Below are 26,954 nucleotides of genomic sequence, written 5' to 3'. Positions count from 1 at the left end.
ACACAAAAATAAGCTCAAAATGGATTAAAGACCTAAATGTAAGGCCAGACACTATCAAACTCTTAGAGGAAAACATAGGCAGAACACTCTATGACATAAATCACAGCAAGATCCTTTTTGACCCACCTCCTAGAGAAATGGAAATAAAGACAAAAATAAACACATGGGACCTAATGAAACTTAAAAGCTTTTGCACAGCAAAGGAAACCATAAACAAGACCAAAAGACAACCCTCAGAATGGGAGAAAATATTTGCCAATGAAGCAACTGACAAAGGATTAATCTCCAAAATTTATAAGCAGCTCATGCAGCTCAATAACAAAAAAACAAACAACCCAATCCAAAAATGGGCAGAAGACCTAAATAGACATTTCTCCACAGAAGATATACAGACTGCCAACAAACACATGAAAGGATGCTCAACATCTTTACTCATTAGAGAAATGCAAATCAAAACTACAATGAGATATCATCTCACACCAGTCAGAATGGCCATCATCAAAAAATCTAGAAACAATAAATGCTGGAGAGGGTGTGGAAAAAAGGGAACACTCTTGCACTGCTGGTGGGAATGTGAATTGGTACAGCCGCTATGGAGAACGGTATGGAGGTTCCTTAAAAAACTACAAATAGAACTACCATATGACCCAGCAATCCCACTACTAGGCATATACCCTGAGAAAACCATAATTCAAAAAGAGACATGTACCAAAATGTTCATAGCAGCCCTATTTACAATAGCCCGGAGATGGAAACAACCTAAGTGTCCATCATCGGATGAATGGATAAAGAAGATGTGGCACATATATACAATGGAATATTACTCAGCCATAAAAAGAAATGAAATTGAGCTATTTGTAATGAGGTGGATAGACCTAGAGTCTGTCATACAGAGTGAAGTAAGTCAGAAAGAGAAAGACAAATACTGTATGCTAACACATATATATGGAATTTAAGAAAAAAAAATGTCATGAAGAACATAGGGGTAAAAAAAAAAAAAAAAAAAAAAAAGAATCACCCGGAATGCTTTTTATAAATTCAGATATCTGGGCTCTCCAAATCATATTAAATCAGATTCTCAAGGAGAAGAACATTGGATTCTATATTATAAACAAGTGTCAGGGAAATCACTGTGATTCAGGGATCATCGCTGGGAAGCCCTGCTCAGGGACAAGAATAGACCTTGGGGAGCTGGGTCTGTGCTAAGTTACAGCAGTTATTACCAACACTGTTGGCAACTGAGCAACACAAGAGCAAGCCCACTCTGGAAACCCCATTGATGTGGGATAACACAACTGATATTGTTTGTCAATATCTACCTTTTTAAGATCTTTTGATGTCTGTGTGATGCCTTTCATTCCACCATCACCAAAACACTTCCAAGAATCATAAGGAATCACACAAGGTGCATTTATCGAGCATTTTTCAAGCATTAGGCAACTTAACCAAACCAGGCTGCAGGTCTGTTCTTGGCAGTAAATCAATGGACAGGTGGCACTGAATATAATGGTGTCCTGTTCTCTTACATACTTTCTGTCGCACTCGGGAAGATGGTTGTTGTCCTTCTTGTTTCACTGATGGACCACCAAGGCTCACGATGCTTGAAGAGTGGTCCCCACTATTAATGATAATTGCACATCTTATAAGTATTAGAAGAGGAATTCATGTCCATATGAAGAGGGTCTCAGAGACTCTGATTTTCCTATCAGCATATGCCGTCACCTCACAAAAAGAGATAAGAGCTCAAAAGGGTGACTTCAAGTATCTGAAGGGTCTCTTCTCCAAAACAGCATCCATACCTGATTTTTTTTTTTTTCGGTACACGGGCCTCTCACTGCTGTGGCCTCTCCCATTGCGGAGCACAGGCTCCGGACGCGCAGGCTCAGTGGCCATGGCTCACGGGCCTAGCCGCTCCGCGGCATGTGCGATCTTCCCAGACCGGGGCACGAACCCATGTCCCCTGAATCGGCAGGCGGACTCTCAACCACTGTGCCACCAGGGAAGCCCCATACCTGCTTTTTGAGAGCCATATTTTTTTTGTTAGAGGTTGAAGGTTCCCCCAATCGGTTGGTCAAGACTACACCTTCAACTATCTTTGGTTGATGATGAACTAAAATTTTTTCTGACCAAAGCTTTTGGTGGGAGGGGAAAAAGAGGAAAGGCAGGTGGAGAAGGCAGGTGTCAACAGGGAATCTGAGGCTCAGGTAGGAGAATCCCACAGTTAAAGACAATTTCCCATGGGATCAGCAATGACTATACCCAGGGAACACATGTACATGTAGACATTTGGTCTAGTGTAACAGTAACTATTTAATTCAACTAATATTATTATGGTTCTCACATGATCCATGGTAGCTATATATCTCATTGTCTAGGAATTACAGAAAATCAAGAGTGTAGCTCCTGCTCTCAAAGATTTTACAGTCAAGACAAGCATTTAAATTCGGCAAAAACCTTTTTTTTTTTTTGGTGAAGTAAATTGTCTAAAGTCATGCCTTTAAAAAATGATGATGCTGGAATACAGATACGAATAGCTTAACAAAATCCAGTCTAAACTAAACTGCCAATCTTGGTCATACACATTTGTAGAGCAACTATTTGCTGAGTTCTTTTTATGTGGCAAACTCTATGCTAGATATTATAGGTACTATCTATGGCCTTTTTTGTTTGCTTTTTTGTTTTTTTAAATTTTTATTGGAGTATAGTTTCTTTACAATATTGTGTTAGTGTCTACTGTACAGCAAAGTGAATCAGCTATATGTATACATATATCCCCTCTTTTTTGGATTTCCTTCTCATTTAGGTCTCCACAGAGCACTGAGTAGAGTTCCCTGTGCTATACAGCAGGTTCTCATTAGTTATTTATTTTATACATAGTATCAATAGTGTATATATGTCAATCCCAATCTCCCAATTCACCCCACCACCCCACCTTTTCCCCTTGGTATCCATATGTTTGTTCTCTGTCTGTGTCTCTCTTTCTGCTTTGTAAATAAGATCGTCTATACCAATTTTTTTCATATTCCACATATATGCATTAATATACGATATTTGTTCTTCTCTTTTGACTTACTTCACTCTGTATTACAGCCTCTATGTCAATCCATATCTCTACAAATGACCCAATTTTGTTTCTTTTTATGGCTGAGTCAGCAAACATTTCGAACCCCTCTGCTCTCCACCTTTCCCACAAAATGCTCAAAGCATTGTAGATAGGTTTATTTCATAACCAACAGGTTTTTTAAATAAAGTCTCCATATATGTGGAAGTGTAAAATTTGCTAATTAGGTAGCAAATTTATTAGTACAAAATAGTTTATGAAAAATAATTGTGTTAGCAATCCATTTTGAAAATGATTTAAGTTCTTTTCTCAACTTATATTTGCTGGTTAGGAAATCTAGTGGAAAAAAAATATACAATTGTCTTACCTGTATTTCCTGTTCTTAAGACATTGAAAAAGAGAAAGGAACTTGAAGTCTTTCTTTCAGTGACTGCCGGCTTTTCTATCTGAAGATGAGCACGTGAGAATATCCATTTTCAGAGGTCTACAATATCTCTTCCTAGCCAGAGAGATAAAGGGAGAAAGTACATGTAACCCACACAAGTTTGCAAACAATGAGCTAAACTTGGAGAAAAAATAAAAGGAAAAACTTTAGTATTTTGTAAATAACCATTGAGATTGTCAAATTCATGGTCATACAGAGGAAAATCAAATTAACGACCTCTATAAGTAGAAGGAAATGACCTGAAGAAGAAGCATCTAAAACTCTCCCCAGACCAACCTCCTTGACTAGATAAGGTTTGTGGTTAGGTTTAGTTGAAAGAGTGAGTAATCCAACTTCCTTTACAGGAATTTCCTGTAAAGATTATTAGCACTCAACAGTTTCTCAACAGTGGGTTTTGGGTTTTTTTTTTTTTTCATTTTGTAAAACTAACTCCCAAAAGTGTAACCTTTATGACATAACCTAAAGCTTTTGTTGTGATTAACTTTTTTTTAATTCTGAAAAAGAGAAAAACATCTCTCTAACACCATTTATTTGAAACAATAATTTATTGATACAGACAGGGAAATAAATTTAAACTCTGAAATCACCAAGATTTTTTGGTACCTCTTTATTAAAACAAAGATTCAAAATAAAACATATAATTGAGAACCCCACTGTTCCTTTGATAGAACAAATAAAATCACTTAATAAGAACCCTAGGAAACTCTGAGACCACACTGGTCAAAAAGAGCTTTATCTAGAAAGCAACTTGGTTAAGCTTAGATATCACCCATCCTCAAGAGGCTGATATTCTAACAAAGATACGGCTGATTCATCTGAGCATATGAATGCTCCAGGGCTGCTTCTACACATAACTAGAGGATAACATAAAATACAAAAGAAGACTACATTTGCTTTGGGATGAAGGCAAAATGGGTGTTTCCCTGAGGTGGAAGAGAGAAGAGGGAATTAGCATTTATAACTAGGAATGAACCAAAAAAATATATCTGCTCCGGGTCACGAATCTGCCTAGGATTCCAAGAGGATATGAAGGTTTTTACAGGCCTGTTTCAACACAGGTCATAGGGAGCAGCTGAACAATATTCCAGGCACATGAAGCTCCAGGCTTACAGAGTCATGTGAGAGCAACACAGTGATAAGAATAAAGGCAGGATAAAGTCATACTAAGTTCACAGACACCCCAAAACACACCACCGGCTGTGTCCTGCCCACCAGAAGGATAAGATCCAGCTCCACCCCCCAGAACACAGGCATGAGCCCCCTCCACCAGGAAGCCTACAAAAACTACTGAACCAACCTCACCCACTGGGTGTCTGTGACAGGGGCAGACTGGGAAAAGGGGACCCCAAACACAGTAAATTAAACAAAATGAGAAGACAGAGAAACATGCAGCAGATGAAGGAACAAGGTGAAAACCCACCAGACCTAACAAATGAAGAGGAAATAGGTAGTCTATCTGAAAAAGAATTCAGAGTAATGACAGTAAAGATGATCCAAAATCTCAGAAATAGAATGGAGAAAATACAAGAAACATTTAAAAAGGACCTAGAAGAACTAAAGAGCAAACAATGAAGAACGCAATAAATGAAATGAAAAATTCTCTAGAAGGAATCAATAGCAGAATAATTGAGGCAGAAGAACAGATAAGTGACCTGGAAAATAAAATAGTGGAAATAACTGCCACAGACCAGAATAAAGAAAAAAGAATGAAAAGAATTGAGGACAGTCTCAGAGACCTCAGGGACAACATTAAACACACCAACATTTGAATTATAGGGGTCCCAGAAGAAGAGAAAAAGGAAGGGTCTGAGAAAATATTTGAAAAGATTATAGTAAAAAATTTCCCTAACATGGGAAAGGAAATAGTCAATCAAGTATAGGAAGTGCAGAGAGTCCCATACAGGATAAATCCAAGGAGAAACACAGCAAAACACATATTAATCAAACTATCAAAAATTAAATACAAAGAAAAAATACTAAAAGCGCAAGGGAAAAGCAACAAATAAAATACAAGGGAATCCCCATAAAGTTAACAGCTGATCTTTCAGCAGAAACTCTGCAAGCGAGAAGGGAATGGCAGGCTATATTTAAAGTGATGAAAGGGAAAAACCTACAACAAAGATTACTCTACCAGCAAGGATCTCATTCAGATTCAACGGAGAAATTAAAAGCTTTACAGACAAGCAAAAGTTAAGAGAATTCAGCACCACCAAACCAGCTTTACAACAAATGCTAAAGAAACTTCTCTAGGCAGGAAACACAAGAGAAGGAAAAGACCTAGAAAAACAAACCCAAACAATTAAGAAAATGGTAATAGGAACATACATACTGATACTTACCTTAAATGTAAATGGATTAAATGCTCCAACTAAAAGACACAGACTGGTGAATGGATACAAAAACAAGACCTGTATATATGCTGTCTACAAGAGACCCACTTCAGACCTAGGGGCACATACAGACTGAAAGTGAGGGAATGGAAAAAGATATTCCATGCAAATGGAAATCAAAAGAAAAATGAAGTAGCAATACTCATATCAGATAAAAGAGACTTCAAAATAAAGACTATTACAAGAGACAAAGAAGGCCACTACATAATGATCAAGGGATCAATCCAAGAAGAAGATATAACAATTGTAAATATTTATACACCGAACATAGGAGCACCTCAATACATAAGGCAAATGCTAACAGCCATAAAAGGGGAAATCGACAGTAACACAATAATAGTCGGGGACTTTAACACCCCACTTTCACCAATGGACAAATCATCCAAAATGAAAATAAATAAGGAAACACAGCTTTAAATGACACATTAGACCAGATGGGCTTAATTGGCATTTATAGGATATTTCATCCTAAAACAACAGAATACACTTTCTTCTCAAGTATTCATGGAACATTCTCCAAGATAGATCATATCTTGGGTTACAAATCAAGCTGTGGTAAATTTAAGAAAATTGAAATTGTATCAAGTATCTTTTCTGACCACAACGCTATGAGACTAGATATCAATTAAAGGAAAAAAATGTAAAAAATACAAACACATGGAGGCTAAACAATATGCTACTAAATAACCGAGAGATCACTGAAGAAATCAAGGAGGAAATTAAAAAAAAACCTAGAAACAAATGACAATGAAAACACGACGACCCAAAGCCTATGGGATGCAGCAAAAGCAGTTTTAAGAGGGAAGTTTAGAGCAATACAATCCTACCTCACAAAACAAGAAAAATCTCAAATAAACAATCAAACCTTACACCTAAAGCAACTAGAGAAAGAAGAACAAAAAATACCCAAGGTTAGCAGAAGGAAAGAAATCATAAAGACCAGGTCAGAAATAAATGAACAAGAAATGAAGGAAACAATAGCAAAGATCAATAAAACTAAAAGCTGGTTCTTTGAGAAGATAAACAAAGTTGAGAAATCATTAGCCAGACTCCTCAAGAAAGAAAGGGAGAAGACTCAAATCAATAGAATTGGAAATGAAAAAGAAGTAACAACTGACACTGCAGAAATACAAAGGATCATGAGAGATTACTACAAGCAACTACATGCCAATAAAATGGACAACCTGGAAGAAATGGACAAATTCTTAGAAAAGCACAACCTACCAAGACTGAACCAGAAAGAAACAGAAAATATAAACAGACCAATCACAAGCACTGTGATTAAAAATCTTCCAACAAACAAAAGCCCAAGACCAGATGGCTTCACAGGTGAATTCTATCAAATATTTAGAGAACAGCTAACACCTATCCTTCTCAAACTCTTCCAAAATATAGCAGAGGGAGGAACACCCCCAAACTCATTGTATGAGGCCACCATCACAATGATACCAAAACCAGACAAAGATGTCACAGAAAGGAATACTACAGGCCAATATCACTGATGAACATAGATGCAAAAATCCTCAACAAAATACTAGCAAACAGAATCCAACAGCACATTAAAAGGATCATACACCATGATCAAGTGAGGTTTATCCCAGTAATGCAAGGATTCTTCAATATATGTAAATCAATCAATGTGATACACCATGTTAACAAACTGAAGGATAAAAATCATATGATAATCTCAATAGATGCAGAAAAAGCATTCAACAAAATTCAACATCCATTTATGATAAAAACTTTCCAGTAAGTGGGCATAGAGGGAACCTACCTCAACATATTAAAGGCCATATATGAGAAACCCACAGCCAACATCGTTCTCAATGGGGAAAAACTGAAAATATTTCCTGTATGATCAGGAAAAAGACAAGGGTGCCCACTCTCACCACTATTATTCAACATAGTTTTGGCCATGGCAATCAGAGAAGAAAAAGAACTAAAAGGAATCCAAATCAGAAAAGAAGAAGTAAAACTGTCACTGTTTGCAGATAACATGATACTATACGTAGAGAATCCTAAAGATGCTACCAGAAAACTACTAGAGCTAATCAATGAATTTGGTAAAGTAGCAGGATACAAAATTAATGCACAGAAATCTCTTGCATTCCTATACATGAACGATGAAAACTCTTAAAGAGAAATTAAGGAAACACTCTCATTTACCACTGCAACAAAAAGAATAAAATACCTAGGAATAAACCTACCTAAGGAGGCAAAAGATCTATATGAAGAAAACTGTAAGACACTGATGAAAGAAAAGACAATACAAACAGATGGAGAGATATACCATGTTCTTGGATTGGAAGAATCAATATTGTGAAAATGACTCTACTACCCAAAGCAATCTACAGATTCAGTGCAATCCCTATCAAACTACCAATGGCATTTTTCACAGAACTAGAACAAAAAATTTCACAATTTGTATGGAAACACAAAAGACCCCGAATAGCCAAAGCAATCTTGGGAAAGAAAAACAGAGCTGGAGAAATCAGGCTCCCTGACTTCAGACTATACTACAAAACTACAGTAATCAAGACAGTATGGTACTGGTGCAAAAACAGAAACATAGATCAATGGAACAGGTTAGAAAGCCCAGAGATAAACCCATGCACACATGGTCACCTTATCTTTGGTAAAGGAGGCAAGAATATACAATGGAGAAAAGATAGCCTCTTCAATAAGTGGTGCTGGGAAAACTGGACAGCTACATGTAAAAGAATGAAATTAGAACACTCCCTAACACCATACACAAAAATAAACTAAAAATGGATTAAAGACTTAAATGTAAGACCAGACATTATCAAACTCTTAGAGGAAAACATAGGCAGAACACTCCAGGACATAAATTACAACAAGATCCTTTTTGACCCACCTCCTAGAGCAATGGAAATAAAAACAAAAGTAAACAAATGGGACCTAATAAAACTTAAAAGCTTTTGGACAGCAAAGGAAAACATAAACAAAACAAAAAGACAAACCTCAGAATGGGAGAAAATATTTGCAAATGAAGCAACCCACAAAGGATTAATCTCCAAAATTTATAAGCAGCACATGCAGCTCAATATTCAAAAAACAAGCAACCCAATCCAAAAATGGGCAGAAGACCTAAAAAGACATTTCTCCAAAGAAGATATACAGATTGCCAACAAACACATGAAAGGATGCTCAACATCACTAATCATTAGAGAAATGAAAATCAAAACTTCAATGAGATATCATCTCACACCGGTCAGAATGGCCCTCATCAAAAAATCTACAAACAATAATTCTGGTGAAGGTGTGGAGAAAAGGGAAGCCTCTTGCACTGTTGGTGGGAATGTAAATTGATACAGCTACTATGGAGAACAGTATGGAGATTCCTTAAAAAACTAAAAATAAAACTACCATACGACACAACAATCCCATTACTGGGCATATACCCTGAGAAAACCATAATTTAAAAACAGTCATGTACCGCAATGTTCACTGAAGCTCTATTTACAATAGCCAGGACATAGAAGCAACCTAAGTGTCCATTGACAGATGAATGGATAAAGAAGATGTGAAACATATATACAATGGAATATTACTCAGCTATAAAAAGAAACAAAATTAAGTTATTTGTAGTGAGGTGGGTGGACCTAGAGTCTGTCATACAGAGTGAAGTAAGTCAGAAAGAGAAAAACAAATACCGTATGCTAACACATATATATGGAATATAAAAAAAAAAAAGGTTCTGAGGAACCATGGGGCAGAACAGGAATAAAGACGCAGATGTAGAGAATGGATTTGAGGACATGGGGAGGGGGAAGGGTAAGCTGGGACAAAGTGAGGGAGTAGCACTGACATATATACACCACCAAATGTAAAATAGATAGCTAGTGGGAAGCAGCTGCACAGCACAGGTAGATCAGCTCTGTGCTTTTTTACCACCTAGAATGGTGGGATACGGAGGGTGGGAGGGAGACACAAGACAAGGAGATATGAGGATATATGTATATGTATAGCTGATTCACTTTGTTATAAAGCAGAAATTAACACACCATTGTAAAGCAACTATACTCCATAAAGATGTTTAAAAAATAAATAAGTAAAACCCATGGAAGATGAATGATAAAAAAAAAGAATAAAGGCAAGAGACCTGGGAAAAGATGTGGCTAAGATGGAAGGAAAAGGCTAAATGTAAGGGGTTGTCTATGACCGGTATTCAATACCTTTTGAATTGAACTGGATTCAGGTGAGTTGGGGTGTGGGAGCTATCCTTCTGAAGCTTCAGAGATCCTGATGCAGACCTTGAAGTTGAGTCTAAACTTGTTTAGAGAGGTGATTCCTAAAGTCAGTTTGATCACTTTAATTGAGTTTGCAGGAGACAGAATACCCTTCTACAGGCATTGTGTGGATAGTCTCCAGAAATGGCTGCCATCAGTTCCTCTGGTCCTCCACGTGCATTCTTGTGCATGTCGAGAGGTGGAGTCTATTGTTCTTGTTCTTGAATCTAGGTTGAATTTGTGACTTGGTTTGACCAACAAAATACAGTGGAAGTGCCCATCTGGATGTAGTTTTTTAAAGGTCTTCAGCTTTCTCTTGGAGGCCAGATACAATATTTCTTGTCCAAATGTTCTGAGATCACCTTGCTGTAAGGAAGCTCAAGTAGCTGTAAAAGCTAGTTGTAAAAACATGAGGAGAGAGAGAGAGTAAGCTGTCTGGTCATACTCCAGTTGCTCCAACCATCTTAGTCTACACATGTGAGTGAAGAATATATTAGATGTTCCAGCCCCAGCAGACACCACATGGAGCAGAAAAATGGTCCAGTGGAGTCCAACCTAGATTGCAGAATTGTGAGAAATAACAAACTGTCAATGTTTAAGCAACTAAGTTTTGGGGTGATTTGTTAGATAGCAATAAATAACTGAAACATATAATATTACCATTGGATAAATGAATTCTATTTCACTTGGAGTAAATTGCTGGGAGAAATAAAAATGAATCTATTCTGTGCATTCATGGTTCCAAGCATTTTATGTGTGTCTATTATTGTATCAGAAACATGATACAAGGATAAATAAAATACACACGCTCTACCCTCAAAGAGCTCATATTTGGGGTGAAAGGTAAATAATTACAGTGCACAGTAATAAGTTTAATCTAACAAACATTTGCTAACCATCTACTATAGGCAAGATCTTTTGCTGGTAACTGTGAACAGTTAGGTTGGTCAAAGAGGGACTGGACCTCTGAAGATCATTTCTTAGATGGTAAATGCTAAATAGAGGTATGCACAGTGGACCATAGGAGACAGGCTCTTAGCCAAACCACAGACTTGGGGATGTCTCCCAGAGGGATTTCTCTGAATTTTAATTAATTTTTTTCTAACCTCATTTGTAGATGGTTAAATTGATCATTTGTCATATCTTCAAACTCTTCCCTGGACTTTCTTACCCCTTTCTCACCATTGCTATTTGACTCTCTCCCAAGGACATTATTTCCCTAACAGCCCACTTAAATTGTGGTTGTTTTCTCTCCCAGACCACTTGAGCCACTGATTTCCAGCCATTATACTCCCTCCTCCCTAAAAATCCCCAGCTTTGAATAGCATGTCCTCACCCTGTAATACCACCCATTACTCATCTTGTTGAGGTTGTCCCCAAACCCCTGGTCACACTGCTGCATTTGTTACTAAACAGAACTTGGGTCTACATGCAGCAAAGCCAGTCTACTTATACCAGGTTGTGGTGAAGGAAGGAACAGCATTCATTGCAGGGTACCAAGCAAGGAGAACAGGCAGCTTGTGCTCCAAAGACCTGAATTCCCTGGTGGCTATAAGGGAAGGGTTTTTAAGGACAAAGTGAAGGGAGAGTCTCAGGGTATGAGATCAGCTTGTGTACAATTCTCTGATTAGCTGACGGTGAGGTAACAGGGTCATGTTTTGGAAATCTCAATCGTCAACCTTCTGGTTCCAAAGTGCCTGAGGTCCACATGCTGGTGGTCAGCTTGCAGTTAACTTTCTCCACTTGGTGGGGGCTTTAGTATCTGCAAAATAACTAGCCCTTGAGGAAGAACTAAAAGTCCTTGACCTAATTTTATGGCTAAACTATTATTATTTTGTCTTGCTTGACTGCTTTCCTTTGTTTTTGCATTTTCTTGCTTCTCTGATTAAATTTGCTCTTTGGAACTCAGGGAAAGCCTAGGAAGCTAAAGCTCTACCAACAAGAGGTGGAGGACACAGGAGTCTGTTCCTGGGAAAGCCCCACAGGGTTCCTCTCAGTTTCACATTCTCTGAAGAGTTCAGCCCCCCACTTATTCTTATGCTCACCAGAACCCTCCCTGTTTTGATTCTTGGTAATTTTAGTATTCACATAGATGATCCATGGAACACCCTGGTCTCTCAATTCTTTAACTTCCTCTCTTCCAAATGTCTTGACTTCCATGCCTACCTCAGGCATTTATTCATACACCTGCCATCACTAGTATTTGACATGCCTCAATAATTTCCATTTCAAGCATCCTATCATCTTACTCCCTGAAATACTCTGATATCAATTCATTTGTGACAATCATGTGGTCACAGAAGAAACTTATATTGCTCTAACCAAATCTTCAACGACACCCTCTATACACGCATTTTCCAACTTAAATTTTATTGTCGTGCATTATTATCAGTCGCTTACCTATACCTTTAGTTCACTTGACACTCTCTTATTTTATCGCATTAGCTTAAAAATTACTAACTCTCTTCCTTAGTTGAACATACACAACTGAACATAGCTGGAGGAAACACGCAGGCATGCTGACTGGTCTCCATAACCTGAGGGAGACTTTAATACTTGTTAGCAGCCATGCTATATTTCTCTACTTCACTCACTATCTTATTTTCCTAGAAAACAACTTCATATTTCTTCCTTTCTTCTAAAGTTGCCTCCCTCATCCTCATTCTCAGCTGATGACTGAGAAACTTGCAGTAAACAGAACAGCAAACAGAAAATAACCTCTTTAAGCTGTCAAAAGCATCTACTCACTTATTTTTGCAGGCGTTAGTAAGGGACATAGGTAAGGCAGCTGCTAAGGAGCTATTATAGAGAACACAGGTCCAGGGAAGAACTTCCTGACTGAATATGAAACATGGGAGAAAGAGAATTAATATAGGTGACACTCAGCTTCCTGCTTGGAAGAAAATGGTTCTACCATTTTCATCAGGCAGAAAATGGGTTTGTAAAACCAAAACAGAGGTATAGGCTTTGGGAAACTAGAATCAATGCAGTATAAATAGTTGAGTTTTAGATGTTATGTATGTTTCTAGATAAAGTTACCCAAGCTAGAGCTGAATGTGTGATTCTAGAGCTCAGAAAACAGACCACAGATGGAAGAGGGATTTTTTCCTCTTTAGGTTTGCTAAAGCAATGGGCAAGGATAATATGCAGCATTAGAAGGAAAGAAGATTCCAAAAGGGACACTGGAAAATTTTAAGGGAGGGGTGGCATGGAACAGAGAAACCACCAAACAGTATGAAAAGGGAATATGAAAATGGGGCTATGAAAACCAGGAGGGAATCTTTTCACAAATCCAAGGAGGCTTCAGAAGAAAACTGGGATGACTAGTGTTGACTACAACAAAGAAGTCAAGTGAGGTTTAAGAGTTTCCATTAGAGCTGGGGATCCAGAGCCTGCAGACGTCCTGGACTGCAGAGTATGGGAGATATTGCAGCAAATGGACCAGGGATTAATGAGAAAGCAAAGCATAGCCTGCCTTTCTAAGAACCTTGACTTTGAACAAAGTTTTAGATATAATCTGTTGACTTCCTAACAATGAAAGGTGTGATTTACCCCCCAACACCACCACTACCATAAACACATTTTCCCTCCTATCCTGTCTCCAAATATAGTTATACCATAATTTTAGTTAAATAAATGTTGAATATTTACACCATTGTTACAGGTAAATACTATTTATGGCTGAGCCATATAATGCTATTTGACTACATCTCTTTTCATATACCAACTTTTGTTTCACTAGAAGCTAATAATTATTTTTCTTCATTTGATTAAATTTCTCTATATTTATCATTAACTCATTCCTCAACTTTCCACTAGAAATGTAAATGACCTCTCAATGCATTAACCACACTGGGAAATCTGTCTTCTTCCTGAAAACGGTCTACCTGGAACTTGCTCTCAATTGCCATCCTGGGATTTCCATTTACCGTCAGCCTGGAGACACTTTTTACCACTCTCCTAAGTTGGATCCCTTATTTCTGAGCCTTCTTAGAGGATGTTCTCTTTTTTGGAGAAGCACCTCTTCCAGTAGACCTCAGACACAAGGTACATGGGAAGTAAATATCTTCAGGGCTTATATGTCTGAAAATCTCTATTTTGTCCTCATATTGGAGAATAATTGTTTGAGTATAAGACTGCAGGGAGCACATCACTTTTCCTTCCAAGTTTGGTAGCGATTCTCTATTTGTTTTGCTGGGAAATTGGTAGCCCTTTCAATCTAGAAACTCATGTCCTTCAATTTTGAGATATTTCAACTGCCTTAGTGTATATATGTAAAAACAAATTAGAAGATCACCAAAGAGAAGACACCATTTTAATAGCAAAATAGCCCAAACTTAACATGAAATATCCAAAATCTCAATGAGTAAAACTATAAATCAATCCTGAATGAACCAAATGCATATTTGAACAAGTGGAGAGACATCCTATGTTCTTGGCTAGGAAGACACAATCTCAAAACTAAGTTGATCCTCCCTATATTAATTTAAAAATTTAATGTGAACTCAATAAAATGTCATCAGTTTTTTTTCCTGTAGTTAAGCATCCTAATTATAAAGTTCATTTGGAAGAAAAAAACATGCATGAAAAGTCAGGAAATCACTGAAAAATAGGAGCTTTGGGGTGAGGTTAGGGACACGGCCCCTACAAGATATTAAAATATGTTTTAAAATCTCTGCAACTGAAACAGTGCAGTATTACCACATGAATAGCAAGTTGACCAATAGAATAGACTAGATAGTCCAGAAATAGATCTAATAGGAAATAGAAATTGAGGATAAGTTAGAAGGGGCATCCCAAATCAGTGGGTAAAAGTAAAAAAGTAGTATTGTGGTAAACGGACTGTCATCTGAAAAATGATTCAATGGATTCATTCCTTGCACTGCACACCAGTACAAATTCCAAATGGATTGAAGATTTAAATTTTAAAAATTAATCTATATGAGTATTGGAAGTATGGGTGAATTCCTCTATAATCAGGGAATGGGTAAATATAATAAGCAAAGTTAAAAACACAAGAGACAAAGTGGGAAAGAAAAATATTTGCAACTTACATCACAATGTCTTAGTTCTAATATGTAAAGACCTTTCAACAACAGGGATAAAAAAGATCAACATCGCTATAGTAAAATAGACAAAAGTTAAGGGGCTAGTGCTCCTTACATTGCAGATGGGAATGGAAAATGATATTACCCCTACAAAAAGGAATATGGCAATATCCAGCAAAATTACATATACATTGCCCTCTGACCCATGTATTCTACATTTGGAATCTATCCCAAAAATAATCTTGAAAAATGTGAAAAGATGCATGCATAAGGGGACTTACCTGGTGCTCCAGCGGTTAAGACTCTGTACTTCCATTGCAGGGAGCACAGGTTTGATCACTGGTCAGGGAAATAAGATCCCACATGCCCGCGGTGTGGCCAAAAAAAAAAGAAAGAAAGAAGAAAAAGATGCATGCATAAGACAATTCTTTACAACGTAATTTGTAATAGCAAAAGACTGGAAACATCTGAGGTTGGCTGAATAAACTATAGTATAACCAGGCCACACAATGGTGTACCACGTAACTGTAAGAATGAGAAATAACTCCATATACAGTTAGGGAGTGATCTCTGGAATAGATTGAGTGGGAAAAGCAAGGTGGAAAAATTGTAGTTAATACACTACGATTTACCTGTAAGACGTGGGGGCATTAAATATGTATGCCTATTTAATTATATTACAAAACAGAAGGGTAAATCAACATCACTTTTAGAAAGGATTACCTGTGGGGAAGGGGAGAACAAGAAGGTGGAAGGTGGCCTTCTCTGCATATGCCTTGTTTTGCAGATTTGCTCTTAGAAGGATGTAAATATTTTGCATTATTATAAAACAGAATACAATTTAAGCAGCAATTCCTAAAAAGTCACAATAAAAGAAAGAAATCTGTCTACTGAGTCAGCAAAACTACATCAAGAGGAATCATTTCACATGACTAGAACACACCGACTTGACTTTACATTCTAATGGGAGGCTCTCAAGGGATAAAACAGTCCCCCCAAAATCTTGAACTATTTTTAGTCAACAAAATATTGATGGCGTTGTTAGTATTATCATCCTTCTGAGGCTACTGTGTGTACTGTGGGATAAAGCAAATTAATAACTAAGTTGTTCCTGGTGGACTCAGTTGGGTGAACAGAAGCAGCTGGTTTTTGTAGCTCTCAGCAGCTCCACAGCTAGCCTGCAGGATGGTCTGAGCTGACATCTGCAGCAGAATCTTCATGATTCCAGAGATTTCTTCCTGTCTGTGTCAGGATCAGCAGCTCTTGGCAGCCCAGTGTTTCTGTGGGTGACTTTGGACTATATCCTTGGAAGAATAGCCTAGAGTCTATTTCTTCCCCTTTTGAAACAATTCTATAACCATTTCTGTTTAAACTAGCCAGGGAGGATTACATTCATTACATCTAAACCATGGCCTATTCAGAGGTGTTTGATTTTGCCAAATAAAATTGTTATGTGGAATCTCAACATAAAAATGGGTAAAAGCAGCGCTACTCCTGTTGAAGTACTGATACTTGGAAGGAATGGGGGGTGGGGAGAGGGCTGGGACCAGGCACACATGCGCCCACTGCCCAGGATGGTTGCTAAGGCACCTCTGAAGAGACCTGGGACTCCTGAAACCCAATTTGAAAGTCAATTTTAACATGCCCACCCTGAATTATTAAACTTGCACATCAGGTTGTAGCAATCGCTTAAATGGGGTAGCACATTCCCTGGATGGTATGTGCAACCACAAGGTAGGCTGTAAAGAGATGAAAGCTGGTTTTCACAAGTCTCTCACAGAAAAGTAGGTGTTGGTCTCAGCACTCCCAGGCTGGACTGCGATCGCTATCAGCGCGGCCCGCAGGTGGGGCTGAAGCACTCAGTGTCCTGCCCACAGCGCACATGGCCCATTTCCTGTTAGAGTTGTGGCCTGGCCACAACTTCTTGGCTGCTGATCCCATTTCTCAGAGTAGCTTCTGCTCAGAAAGATGGCTTCCCCCAAACCCCGGCTCTCCTCCCTCAGAGGTGCGCTCGTGCCAGGTTGATGAGCTATTTCCTCTGAGTATTTAAAGCTATGATTCAACTCGGTTTTGCCAGTGTCCCCGGTTCAGACAAGCATGTTGATGGCTGCAAGGAGGTGTACCCACTCTGAGCCCTGCTGACAGTCCTCCGCAGCCAGCTGGTCAACCACTCAGCATCAACTCAGGATGAGCTCCTAGTACGTCTCAGGGGTCTTAACTCCCCTTACCTCAGCAGATGCCACAGCCACGTGTACACTTCCATCCTGTGGAGGATTTGAGTGCTATTCCCCCTCCATCCTTACCCTAGGAGCCTAGAAGAGCCCTCGTGCTCTTTTAACCTCCTCTGAGCCGGTCCTAAGCAGTCCTGCTTCCTCTCTGCAAGATTGTTCTAGACCCTCCTAGTATAAGGTGCCTCCCCAGGAAAGTGCCTACAGCCCCCCAAAACTTACCTCGTCTCCCTGCAACAGGCAATTCCAGAGAGGAGACGGTACCCCTCTCTGCCCCAGCCTGGTCACACTAGCTAATTGCATACCCAGCTCAAGCCCCTGGACTGACCGTGTCTCAGGTTCCTGGGTTTAGAATATGTGGGTAATAAGGTCTCTCTCTGCTTTACGAGAGTATAACTCGAATTTAATAAATGTTTCCAGCATATAATAGACATACATGGGTTGTTTCTTTATACATCTTAGACAGCTGGTTGTTCACTGATTCTCTGAAATGGACTCCACAGTGTAAGGACATTTGAGTCATAGAAGAGAATGACATTACTCTATCAATAAAAGTTAGGTACTGGTCCTGATTGGAAGTGCTTGGCACTTAAACTTTAAAATATGCACATGAGTTAACGGGCACGTGAAGACCTAATATTTGTGCTGGACATTGGGTGGCCTTGTGAGAGGGAATGGAATTCTTCTTTTGCTCCTGGATGGATTTTAAAGAAGGTAGGTACAAAGAAATTTGACATAAAAAAAGATAGATCTAAGCATTCATTTGGAATGATCCATATCTTATTTAAAAAGGTGGGAATCTATGTTGAGACTGAGGGATTGAAATTTTAAACTAAGTGAAAAAGATGTCGAGATTTTTCAAAAATAAAGGCACGAGACCATTTGTTCATTAATGTATTTTAAAGCATATATTTACTGTATACATTTAACACATTTAATACAAAATACATTTAATGTATTTAAAGCATACATAATAAAAAAGAAAAGCAAATCATTCTGTGTATTAGAGACTATGATGATAGCCATAAAATTTCTCACGACCATATATTTTCACATATAAATCTTCTTAGTAATTAAATTCCTTTACTTTTTTTAGCCATCCAACTAGCAGGCAAAATTTTAAGTGCTACAAAAATTAGACCACTTTCTTACACTGAAAATATGAGGAAAATCTCATTTTTCTTTGATTTTCAGTAGTATTACCACAGCTGTTTTATTATTTAAGTTGCCTGATTTTATTTTTTTATCTTTTATTTTATATTGGAGTATAGTTGATTTACAATGTTGTGTTAGTTTCAGGTGTACAGCAAAGTGATTCACCTGATCCATTCTTTTTTTAGACTCTTTTCCCATATAGGTTATTACAGAACATTCAGTAGAGTTCCCTGTGCTATACGGTAGGTCCTTGTTGATTATCTACTTTATATATAGTAGTACCACAGCTGTTTTAAACAGTCTCTGCTTTAAATTTTTCTGGAACATTCATGTCGCACTTATATCTTCTAACCTGCCTTCCAAACTTACCCAGCTCTTTCCTTTCTCTGTAAGGCTGCTATTTATCACTCACTCAGTGATTTTCATGAACAGACTTCTGAGGCCGTCAAGAAGGCCCAGTACTAAGGAGACAGATACATGTCTTCCAATGTGAAAAGTTGCAGACGTCCAATGCAGATATGCTGATGTGCTGCTCCTCTATGCTTCTCTGTAAGAATGAATCACCTCAAGTCAAAACTGCCTTCCTTTCCAGATCTTGTTCTCTTTCCACCACTAAATAACTGACCTAGGTGATAATTAACCACAATAACAAATGTAGCAATACCAACACTTATTGAGTGTTAAGTTTGTGTCAAGAACTGTTGTAAGAGCTTCATTTGTATTTATTCACTTAGTCCCCCTGTACAGTTATTATAAATTCTAACATTACAGATGAGGAGACTGCATCACAGATGATTTAGAAGAGTTTCCGGAGATCACAGAGGAAGCGGTAAACCCGGGATTTGAGCTCAAGTGTCTTGGCTCCCATGCTGCCTCCACCCAAAGGGCATTTAAAATCTGTCATCTTTTAAAAATCAAGCAAGTAACCATCCTTTTTTGGCTGTTGAGTAACTCATCTGATCTGGCAACCATCCTGTGTCTAAACATTTATGCAAAATCAACAAATGTTTTAGAACATTTTTTGGAAAGTCCCAGAAAATTATTTGAATTAAAATTTGTGTCTGGCATGAAAGATTAAAAAGTTGTTTTGAGTTCCTTTTAAGAAGTTCCCACAAAGAGGTCCAATTAAGCAAGCCCTCTGCAGCATCTTAGTGGGGTTTCAAGAACTGTAGGCCTGCAGCTGTAGACAGGATACATTAATGCACGTGCTCTGAGGCTGAGGCCCTGTTACAGAAGCTCACACCTCACTCCCTGCTCTGCTCGCAGCCCTGTCGGTTCTCCCAGACCCCTGCCCTGCACCCTGCATCCCAGGCACTGTCAGAGGTGTTTAGAGGTAGGGAGCTATTGTGAGGTCGTGAAAGCACCATTCCAGTTCCTGTGTCACCTACTGGCTCATAGAGAAATGCCACTTTGTGAACTTAAAATCCTTCAGTTCAATTGTTAGCATTAAAAATCTCTTAAAGACATGTCCTTATTTTAAGGCATAAGTTATTCTGCACCGTGTGCAGTCTCACAGTTGCTGAATATGGGGTTGAGCAGAGTGCCTGCATCCAGTTATGGAAGAGGGAGAAACAGGAGACCCATTTCTGTTGAATTCCAGGGTCTTCTGAGAGCCCACGACTATAGCTCAATGTTTGGTCTTATCCCCGGCAACCTAATGAAAAGTTTCATTTTCAGATTGTGACTAGGACATTCACAGAGTAGAGTTAAATATTTGAATAATGCTCTTCATTATCAACAGGCTCATACACTCAGTCCCCAGAGTGTCAAGAGTTCTTTCTTCTGCTCAGCTTTTCTGAAGATCAGGGCTGTGGAAAAACAGGCAAGACTTCTGCTTCATCTTTATATGGTTTGACTGCTTTTGCGGGCATCAGATAAAGAAGATTCTTCCAGAACCTTGAGTTATAAGACAGAGATTTATCGGCCTGCCACTTCAGAACTCTGTGGGATTTCAAAAGCTTCAGTGATTGAGGCAAGAATGTGAAGTCACCGACTGGTGTAAATTCAATTAAGATGATTTTAATTTTCCTTTCCACTAGTGCTTCATGGAGTCCACTTTCAAGTTCATACCTGACTTCATTAGACATATAACTTTTACTCAGGACAATGATCAGTCTTCGGCTTTTCTCTATCAGTGAATGGATTTCATCTACAACAGCTGAATATACAAGAGGTGGCAGATTAAGAAAACTGAAAGGGTGGGCATGAGATTAAAATCATTTTGCACAGTCCTATTTTGTATTAACTCAAATTCACTAGTAAGGTTTTCTTTGAGATAAACCATTAATTCTCAACTTTATATGCCTATTAAAAAAGCAATCATCTACACAATGATATAATGAATACCTACTTGGCACTTTCTCTGTGCCATGCCTTCTTCTAAATATTTTATGTATATTAACTCATTTAATCATCATAATGACCCTATGAAGAAAGTATTGTGATTACCCCCATTTTACAGATGAAGAAGCCAAAGCAGAGTGGTTAAGTAACTTGCCCAGAGTCATGTGGCTAGTAAATGGCAGAACCAGAATCTGAACTCAAGTGGTCTGGTTCTGGAGTATATGTTCCTAACCATTCCACTATCTTGCCTCTTTACATGGATGGTGGAACATGGTAAAATTTGAACTAAAAGATTTTTTAAAAAATCCTGCCATTATTCTAGACCACAGAAGGGGCCAGGTGGTAAATATTTTGGCCTTTGTGGGTCATACAGTCTTTGTCACAGCTCCTCAACTCTGCTGTTGTAACTCAAAAGCAGCCACAAACCACACATGAACACATGTGTAGAGCTGTTTCAATAAGGGTGGCAGGCAGGACCTGACCTGTGGGTGGAAGACTGCCAACCTCTGTTCTAGACCTCTAGCCCTCCTTAGATGGAGTTCTTAGCCAAAACTAATCATAATAGAATATACAAACATTCTTTATTTTTATTTAACAACTAAGAAGAAATCTATTTTTAAAATGACTCCTAGAAAAATAATGGAAATATTGGGTTGGCCCAAAAGTTCTTTTGGCTTTTTCTGTAACATCTTATGGAAAATCCCAAATGAACTTTTGGGCCAATCCCAATATAAAAAAATTGATGTAACTGATGTAAAGTCAAGCAGAAATACTTTGTACGTGACAGAATGTCTTCTTAGATACAAAGAGTGATGCACAAAAATATCACAGTGTTGAATGCACCTGACAATTTGGCATATTATTCCTTTTGAGAAGTTATCTATTACTAAAAAGTATTCTCCATTTCTGATTTGTAATATTTTCCCTTCTTAATTTGTAACCCAGGATTAAAAAAAAAAAAAACACAACTGTTTCTTATTTCCTACTCTGTCCTAAATGCCCAGCTTAGAATTTGGCACAAGGATGGTGCTCAGTAAATGTTGGATGAATGAATGAGTGATGGTAACTATGAAGATATCTGTATCGCATAATTTGTGATGCGTCAGCATCCAAAATAATTTGACACCAGATTCCAAATCTCTGGAAGACTTCAAAGCTCTGGAGGACTTTCAGAGAAAACATGGAAATGTTACTAAATTTCTTTGATTTTAACTGTAATATACTTCAATATATGTATTATAGCCATTTGTATTTACATATTAATTAAAAAATAAAATTTCACAACTAAATTATTCTAGGAACCACCAATCTCCTTTTATTTATCCTTTGCCATCAGTCCTAATTTCTACTTCAATTTTCTCACCAATGTTAACACAATAAAGAAGAAACATTTTCTGGTAAGAATTAACCTGTTTTATAGTCCAAAGGATCACATATTAAATTAAGAACTGGTTCTGCTGTACAAAATGTCATCAAAAGAGGTATTCTTACTGTGGGGTACTTCTAGATAAATGCCTCATGATAATGATTCTGGACCTGCTTCTGAGAATGGAATGCCCACTTCCTTTCTCCAAAGACTCAGAGAACTGTGAAGCCAAGTGAAGAGACCAGGTCCCTAAGAGGCCATTTTTGGAAACAGTGCAATTTTCTCATCTTTTCACTACTGCTTGTATTGATTTAGCTGGTTATTTCTGGTTTAGAGGACTACTTCATTTGTTTGTTTTTAAGCAAGCAGAATAGCAGAATAGTAAGGCTAAGCTCTTCATCTTCTAAAAGTAAAGATGAAGTTAAAGATGAAAACTCCACTAGTTTTCTATATTTCCTTTCTTACCTCTTCCAGGCACCACATCCCGTTCAAATATGCATAACTTATACCCAAAATGTTTCTCCAACACCCTGGGCAAAATCTCCACGGCAAAAGTGTGCTCCTCTCCGTTCTCGGGCTGACATTCTTTTAGGTAAGACACAAAAGCATCGTACGTTTTCCCATCTAGGAGATAAGGTTGACTCTTTTAATTAGTGTGAAAATAAGGGTTTATTTAAGTACAAATTTGAGCGAAAGTTCTGAAAAATGGGAACAGAATCATTGAAAAAGAAAAGTTAAATACAGCATCCTCACCTCTAAATGCATCGAACAGTGCACATTAAATATGTGCAGTTCTTTGTATATTGATCATACCTCAATGAAGCTCTTAAATAAAAGAATAAAATATTTTTCACAGAAAACAAATAATTCTATAACTTAATGACAAATTTAGCTCAAAGCAAAGTGAATTAACTTCGTTATTTTTATATTAGTAAATTAGAAGTTATAAATGTGAATAATGAATCTATAAAAACTCAAAGGAAAAATATGAAAATTATTTTATGACTTTGAGGGGTTCAAGACTTCATGGGAGAAGTAACTGCAGCTATGATGGAAACAGCAAGAGAACTAGAATTAGAAGTGGAGCCTGAAGATGTGACTTAATTGCACAATGAAACTTTCAACGGATGAGCAAAGAAAATGTTGTCCTGAGATGGAATCTACTCCTGGTGAAGATACGGTGAAGATACTGTGAATATTGTTGACATGACAACAAAGGACTCAGAATATTACATAAAGTTAGTTGATAAAGCAGCAGCAGGGTTTGAGAGGATTGACTCCAGTTTTGGAAGAAGGTCTACCATGGGAAAAATGCTATCAAACATCATCCCATGTTACAGAGAAATCATTTGTGAAAGGAAGAGTCAATCAATGCAGCAAACTTCACTGTTGTCTTACTTTTAAAAATTCCCACAGCCACTCCAACCTTCAGAAGCCACCACCCTGATCAGTCAGCAGCCATCAACATCGAGGCCAGACCCTCAAAAAAAGACCCAACAAAAAGATTACGACTTCCTGAAGGTTCAAATAATGTCTAGTATTTTTTAGCAACAAAGTATTTTTAAGTTATGGTATATACTTTGTTTTTTAGGCATAATTCTATCTTATACTTGACACACTATCCTATGGTGTAAACATATTTTTTATATGCACTGGGGAACCAAAAATTTCGTGTTACTAACTTTATTGTGATATTAGCTTTATGCAGTGGTCTGGAACTGAACCCACAGTATCTACAAGGTATGCCTGCACATTAAAAAGTCTTCCATGTAGCATACCACTATCAAGAAAGTCAAAAGCACACCACTATCAACAACCTGGGAATAATATTTGCATTTTATGTTATAGAAAATAGGCTAACCTCCCTAAAATGTAAATAGCTGCTGAAAATGAGCAAGTAAAAAAAAAAAGTCAACAACCCAGTAGAAGCATGGGCAAAGAATATGAATGGGTACTTTGAGAAAGGAAATACAAATGAGTCTTAAACACATGAGAAGTTGCTCATACTTTTGCACAGTAAGCAAAATGCAAGTGAAAACTACACTTCGATACCCCTCAGATTTCATCTATCAGATTGACAAATCTCCAAAAGGTTGTGGGTAAGGAAAAAAATGTACTCCTGTCCTTTGAAGGTGGTAGGCAGTAGGGAAATATGGAGTGCAAATTGGTAAAATATCAATCAAACTAACAACTGTGTCCACCTCTGCACTTCTAGTAATTCCACTTTAGGGAATTTTTCCTTCTGTTACGCTGCAGACATATGAAACAATAACTGTACAAAAGTTATCCACCACATCATTTCTGTAATAACAAAAGGTCTTAAGCAACCCAAATGTCCATCACATGGTGACTAAATAAATAATAATACATCCACAGAAATAAAACACTGTGCAACCCTAAAAAATGAGAGATTTTATAAACTAATATGGAAGGGTATCCAAGGTATAGTACAGCAAAGTTCAGAATAGGGCGCATAGCATGCCAAGATTTGTCTTTTAAAGAGGAGTGAAATAAGATTCTCTATTCATATTCGTTTGGATATACTATCAATGTGGGATGGGGTGGGAAACAGGCATGGGACAAGTATACATGTATAATTGCTAAGACTTTTGGTGTTTGAACTACGTATGTCCTACACACACACACACACACACACGCACACACACATGGAAACAAAAGCAAGTGCAATGGATTAGATTGATTTTTTTTAAAATTTGATAGCTATTTTGAATCTTGAGGACTTCTAGTCACCTGCAAAAATAGAGAAACTGAGACAGCCACCAGATAGAAGTTGGAGTAGATGAAAAGTGGCAGATCTAGGGGACTGGAACTCAGGTCATTTGGTGTGCACTTCAAGGTTCTTACAAGTACATCATGCAGCGTCCTTTGCCAGGTTAAAATAATGAACCATAATACAATTCTCTTTTTTTTGGCCTTGCCGCGTGGCACATGGGATCTTTGTTCCCTGTCCAGGGATTGAACCCGTGCCCCTGCACTGGAAGCACAAGAGTCTTAACCACTGGACAGCCAGGGCATTCCCAATTCAATTTAAATGACCTTTACTGAGTGCGAACTTTGTAAAGGCACCAGATGTTGTGTGAGCAATGACATTCAGACACACAGTCCCTGGGCCTAACCATCTCACAGGGCATTTAGAAGGACACGACACACATGCGTGAAACAATTAGAAAACAATTTTTGGCAACAGATAAGTAAGCACAAGAAAAAGTGGCCCAGACAACATTCATAACGGATGATTCGTTCAGATCAATTTTTCTTATGGAAAACTTCTACCACCAATATGTCTACAGTCTAATCAAAATGAGGTGAAGATTAATGTTTATTTATATAGCTTCTTAATAAAACTGTAAAATAAGAAATCCCAGCATGACATTCATTACCTGTTAAGGTTTCATCTCTTCCCAAGAAATGTCTATAAAATAGAACCAAGTCAACTCTATAAATGGCACCCACGGTCACTAGGCACACAATGACCACTGAGATCAAAACAGCTACAATCATTCCTCTAGTGAAGATGTGGCCGGGGATGTCAACTGGGTCTTCTAGAAAGAAAAAGAAAATGGGAAAAATTAGAGAAATTTCACCAGCATCTTTTGTCATCACTCTGTGGTGGTCAGCTTTTACCTTTAACACAAATCTACTTGTCTACCCAACACATTCCAATTGAGTTACTCTGCAGTCCTGCTTTTAGTCTCCAGTGGGGACCTCTCTGCTCCATAAAAAGGTGTACAAGGGTATTCAGAGACGTGAACTGAAAGCATTACAATGTAGTCTGTCCACAGTTTTGGAAGTTGGATCTCTAGGATGATAAGACACTAGGATGAAATTCAGAGAGACCCACGCCTAAACCCCAGCTAGCGGCTTGGGAACATATATGGAGGTACAGAACCTCGAGAGAGCAAGCACTGAGCTGAGTCTGTGTGGGCTCCAGCCTGGCTCCATCACCTGCTTTGTATCCTAGGGAAAGTCACTGACGCCCTAACTCTTAGTATTTCATCTGTACACATAATACAGCTATCAAGCTAGTAATATTTTCTCCTTCACTTATAGGGTTGCTCTTTTGGAGGAGGGTTAAATATTACACATAAGTAGTTGACACAGTGCCTGGCACTCAGCTCTGAGAATTTTTGTATATTTTTATATGAAAGTGTCCTTTGAGAAAAAAATTACGTTTCCTAGATTGATTCAGTTTATGCTCATTATGGACAACATGAGATAACACAGAGGAGTATAAAGGATAGAATAATTATTTAATAACCATCCCACAGTGTGGCAATGGCCACCGCCAACATGCTAGTACATTTCCTTCCAGGTTTTGTTTTTTCCCTGAAAACATTTACTTAGTTGGAACCATCTGGTGATCACTCTTTATTTCTTAACATTATATTATGAGCATTTCTCTAGGTCTTTAAAATTATAATTCATACTATCTCAGTATTTAGATCGACTGCAATTTTTCATAAATATACATAATGCTGCAATGAACATAGGCATAAACCCTTATCTATGTTTCTGATTATTTTCCTAGAGTAGATTCTAATGGAGGTGGGATCTCTAGGTCAAAAAGAGTAAGCATACATAAAACTCTTGTCATCTTGACACAATTTTAGGGATTATCTTTCCGGTAAAATTAATTATTAGGATGTA

General features: G+C 37.9%; 1 protein-coding gene across 2 annotated transcripts in view; it reads right to left on the bottom strand.

Annotated features, from left to right (window-relative positions):
- Positions 1-18,347: 18,347 nt before the first annotated feature.
- Positions 18,348-26,954, bottom strand: part of IL18R1 (interleukin 18 receptor 1) — a gene marked incomplete at its 5' end in the record, with an annotated part of 34,125 nt that continues 25,518 nt past the window's right edge. For both annotated transcript variants that reach the window (XM_081254430.1, XM_081254431.1), the window contains 3 exons: positions 18,348-20,735; positions 22,752-22,910; positions 25,688-25,849. In XM_081254430.1, the coding sequence (XP_081110556.1) occupies positions 20,380-20,735; positions 22,752-22,910; positions 25,688-25,849 (677 nt within the window). In that variant the 3' untranslated portion in view covers positions 18,348-20,379. The remainder of the gene's footprint in view (positions 20,736-22,751; positions 22,911-25,687; positions 25,850-26,954) is intronic.

Source organism: Mesoplodon bidens (genome assembly GCF_964165515.1).
Source record: "Mesoplodon bidens genome assembly, chromosome: 14".
Classification (NCBI taxonomy): domain Eukaryota; kingdom Metazoa; phylum Chordata; class Mammalia; order Artiodactyla; family Ziphiidae; genus Mesoplodon; species Mesoplodon bidens.
Note: the sequence above shows the minus strand (reverse complement) of the source record. Positions and strands in the feature narration are given on the sequence as shown.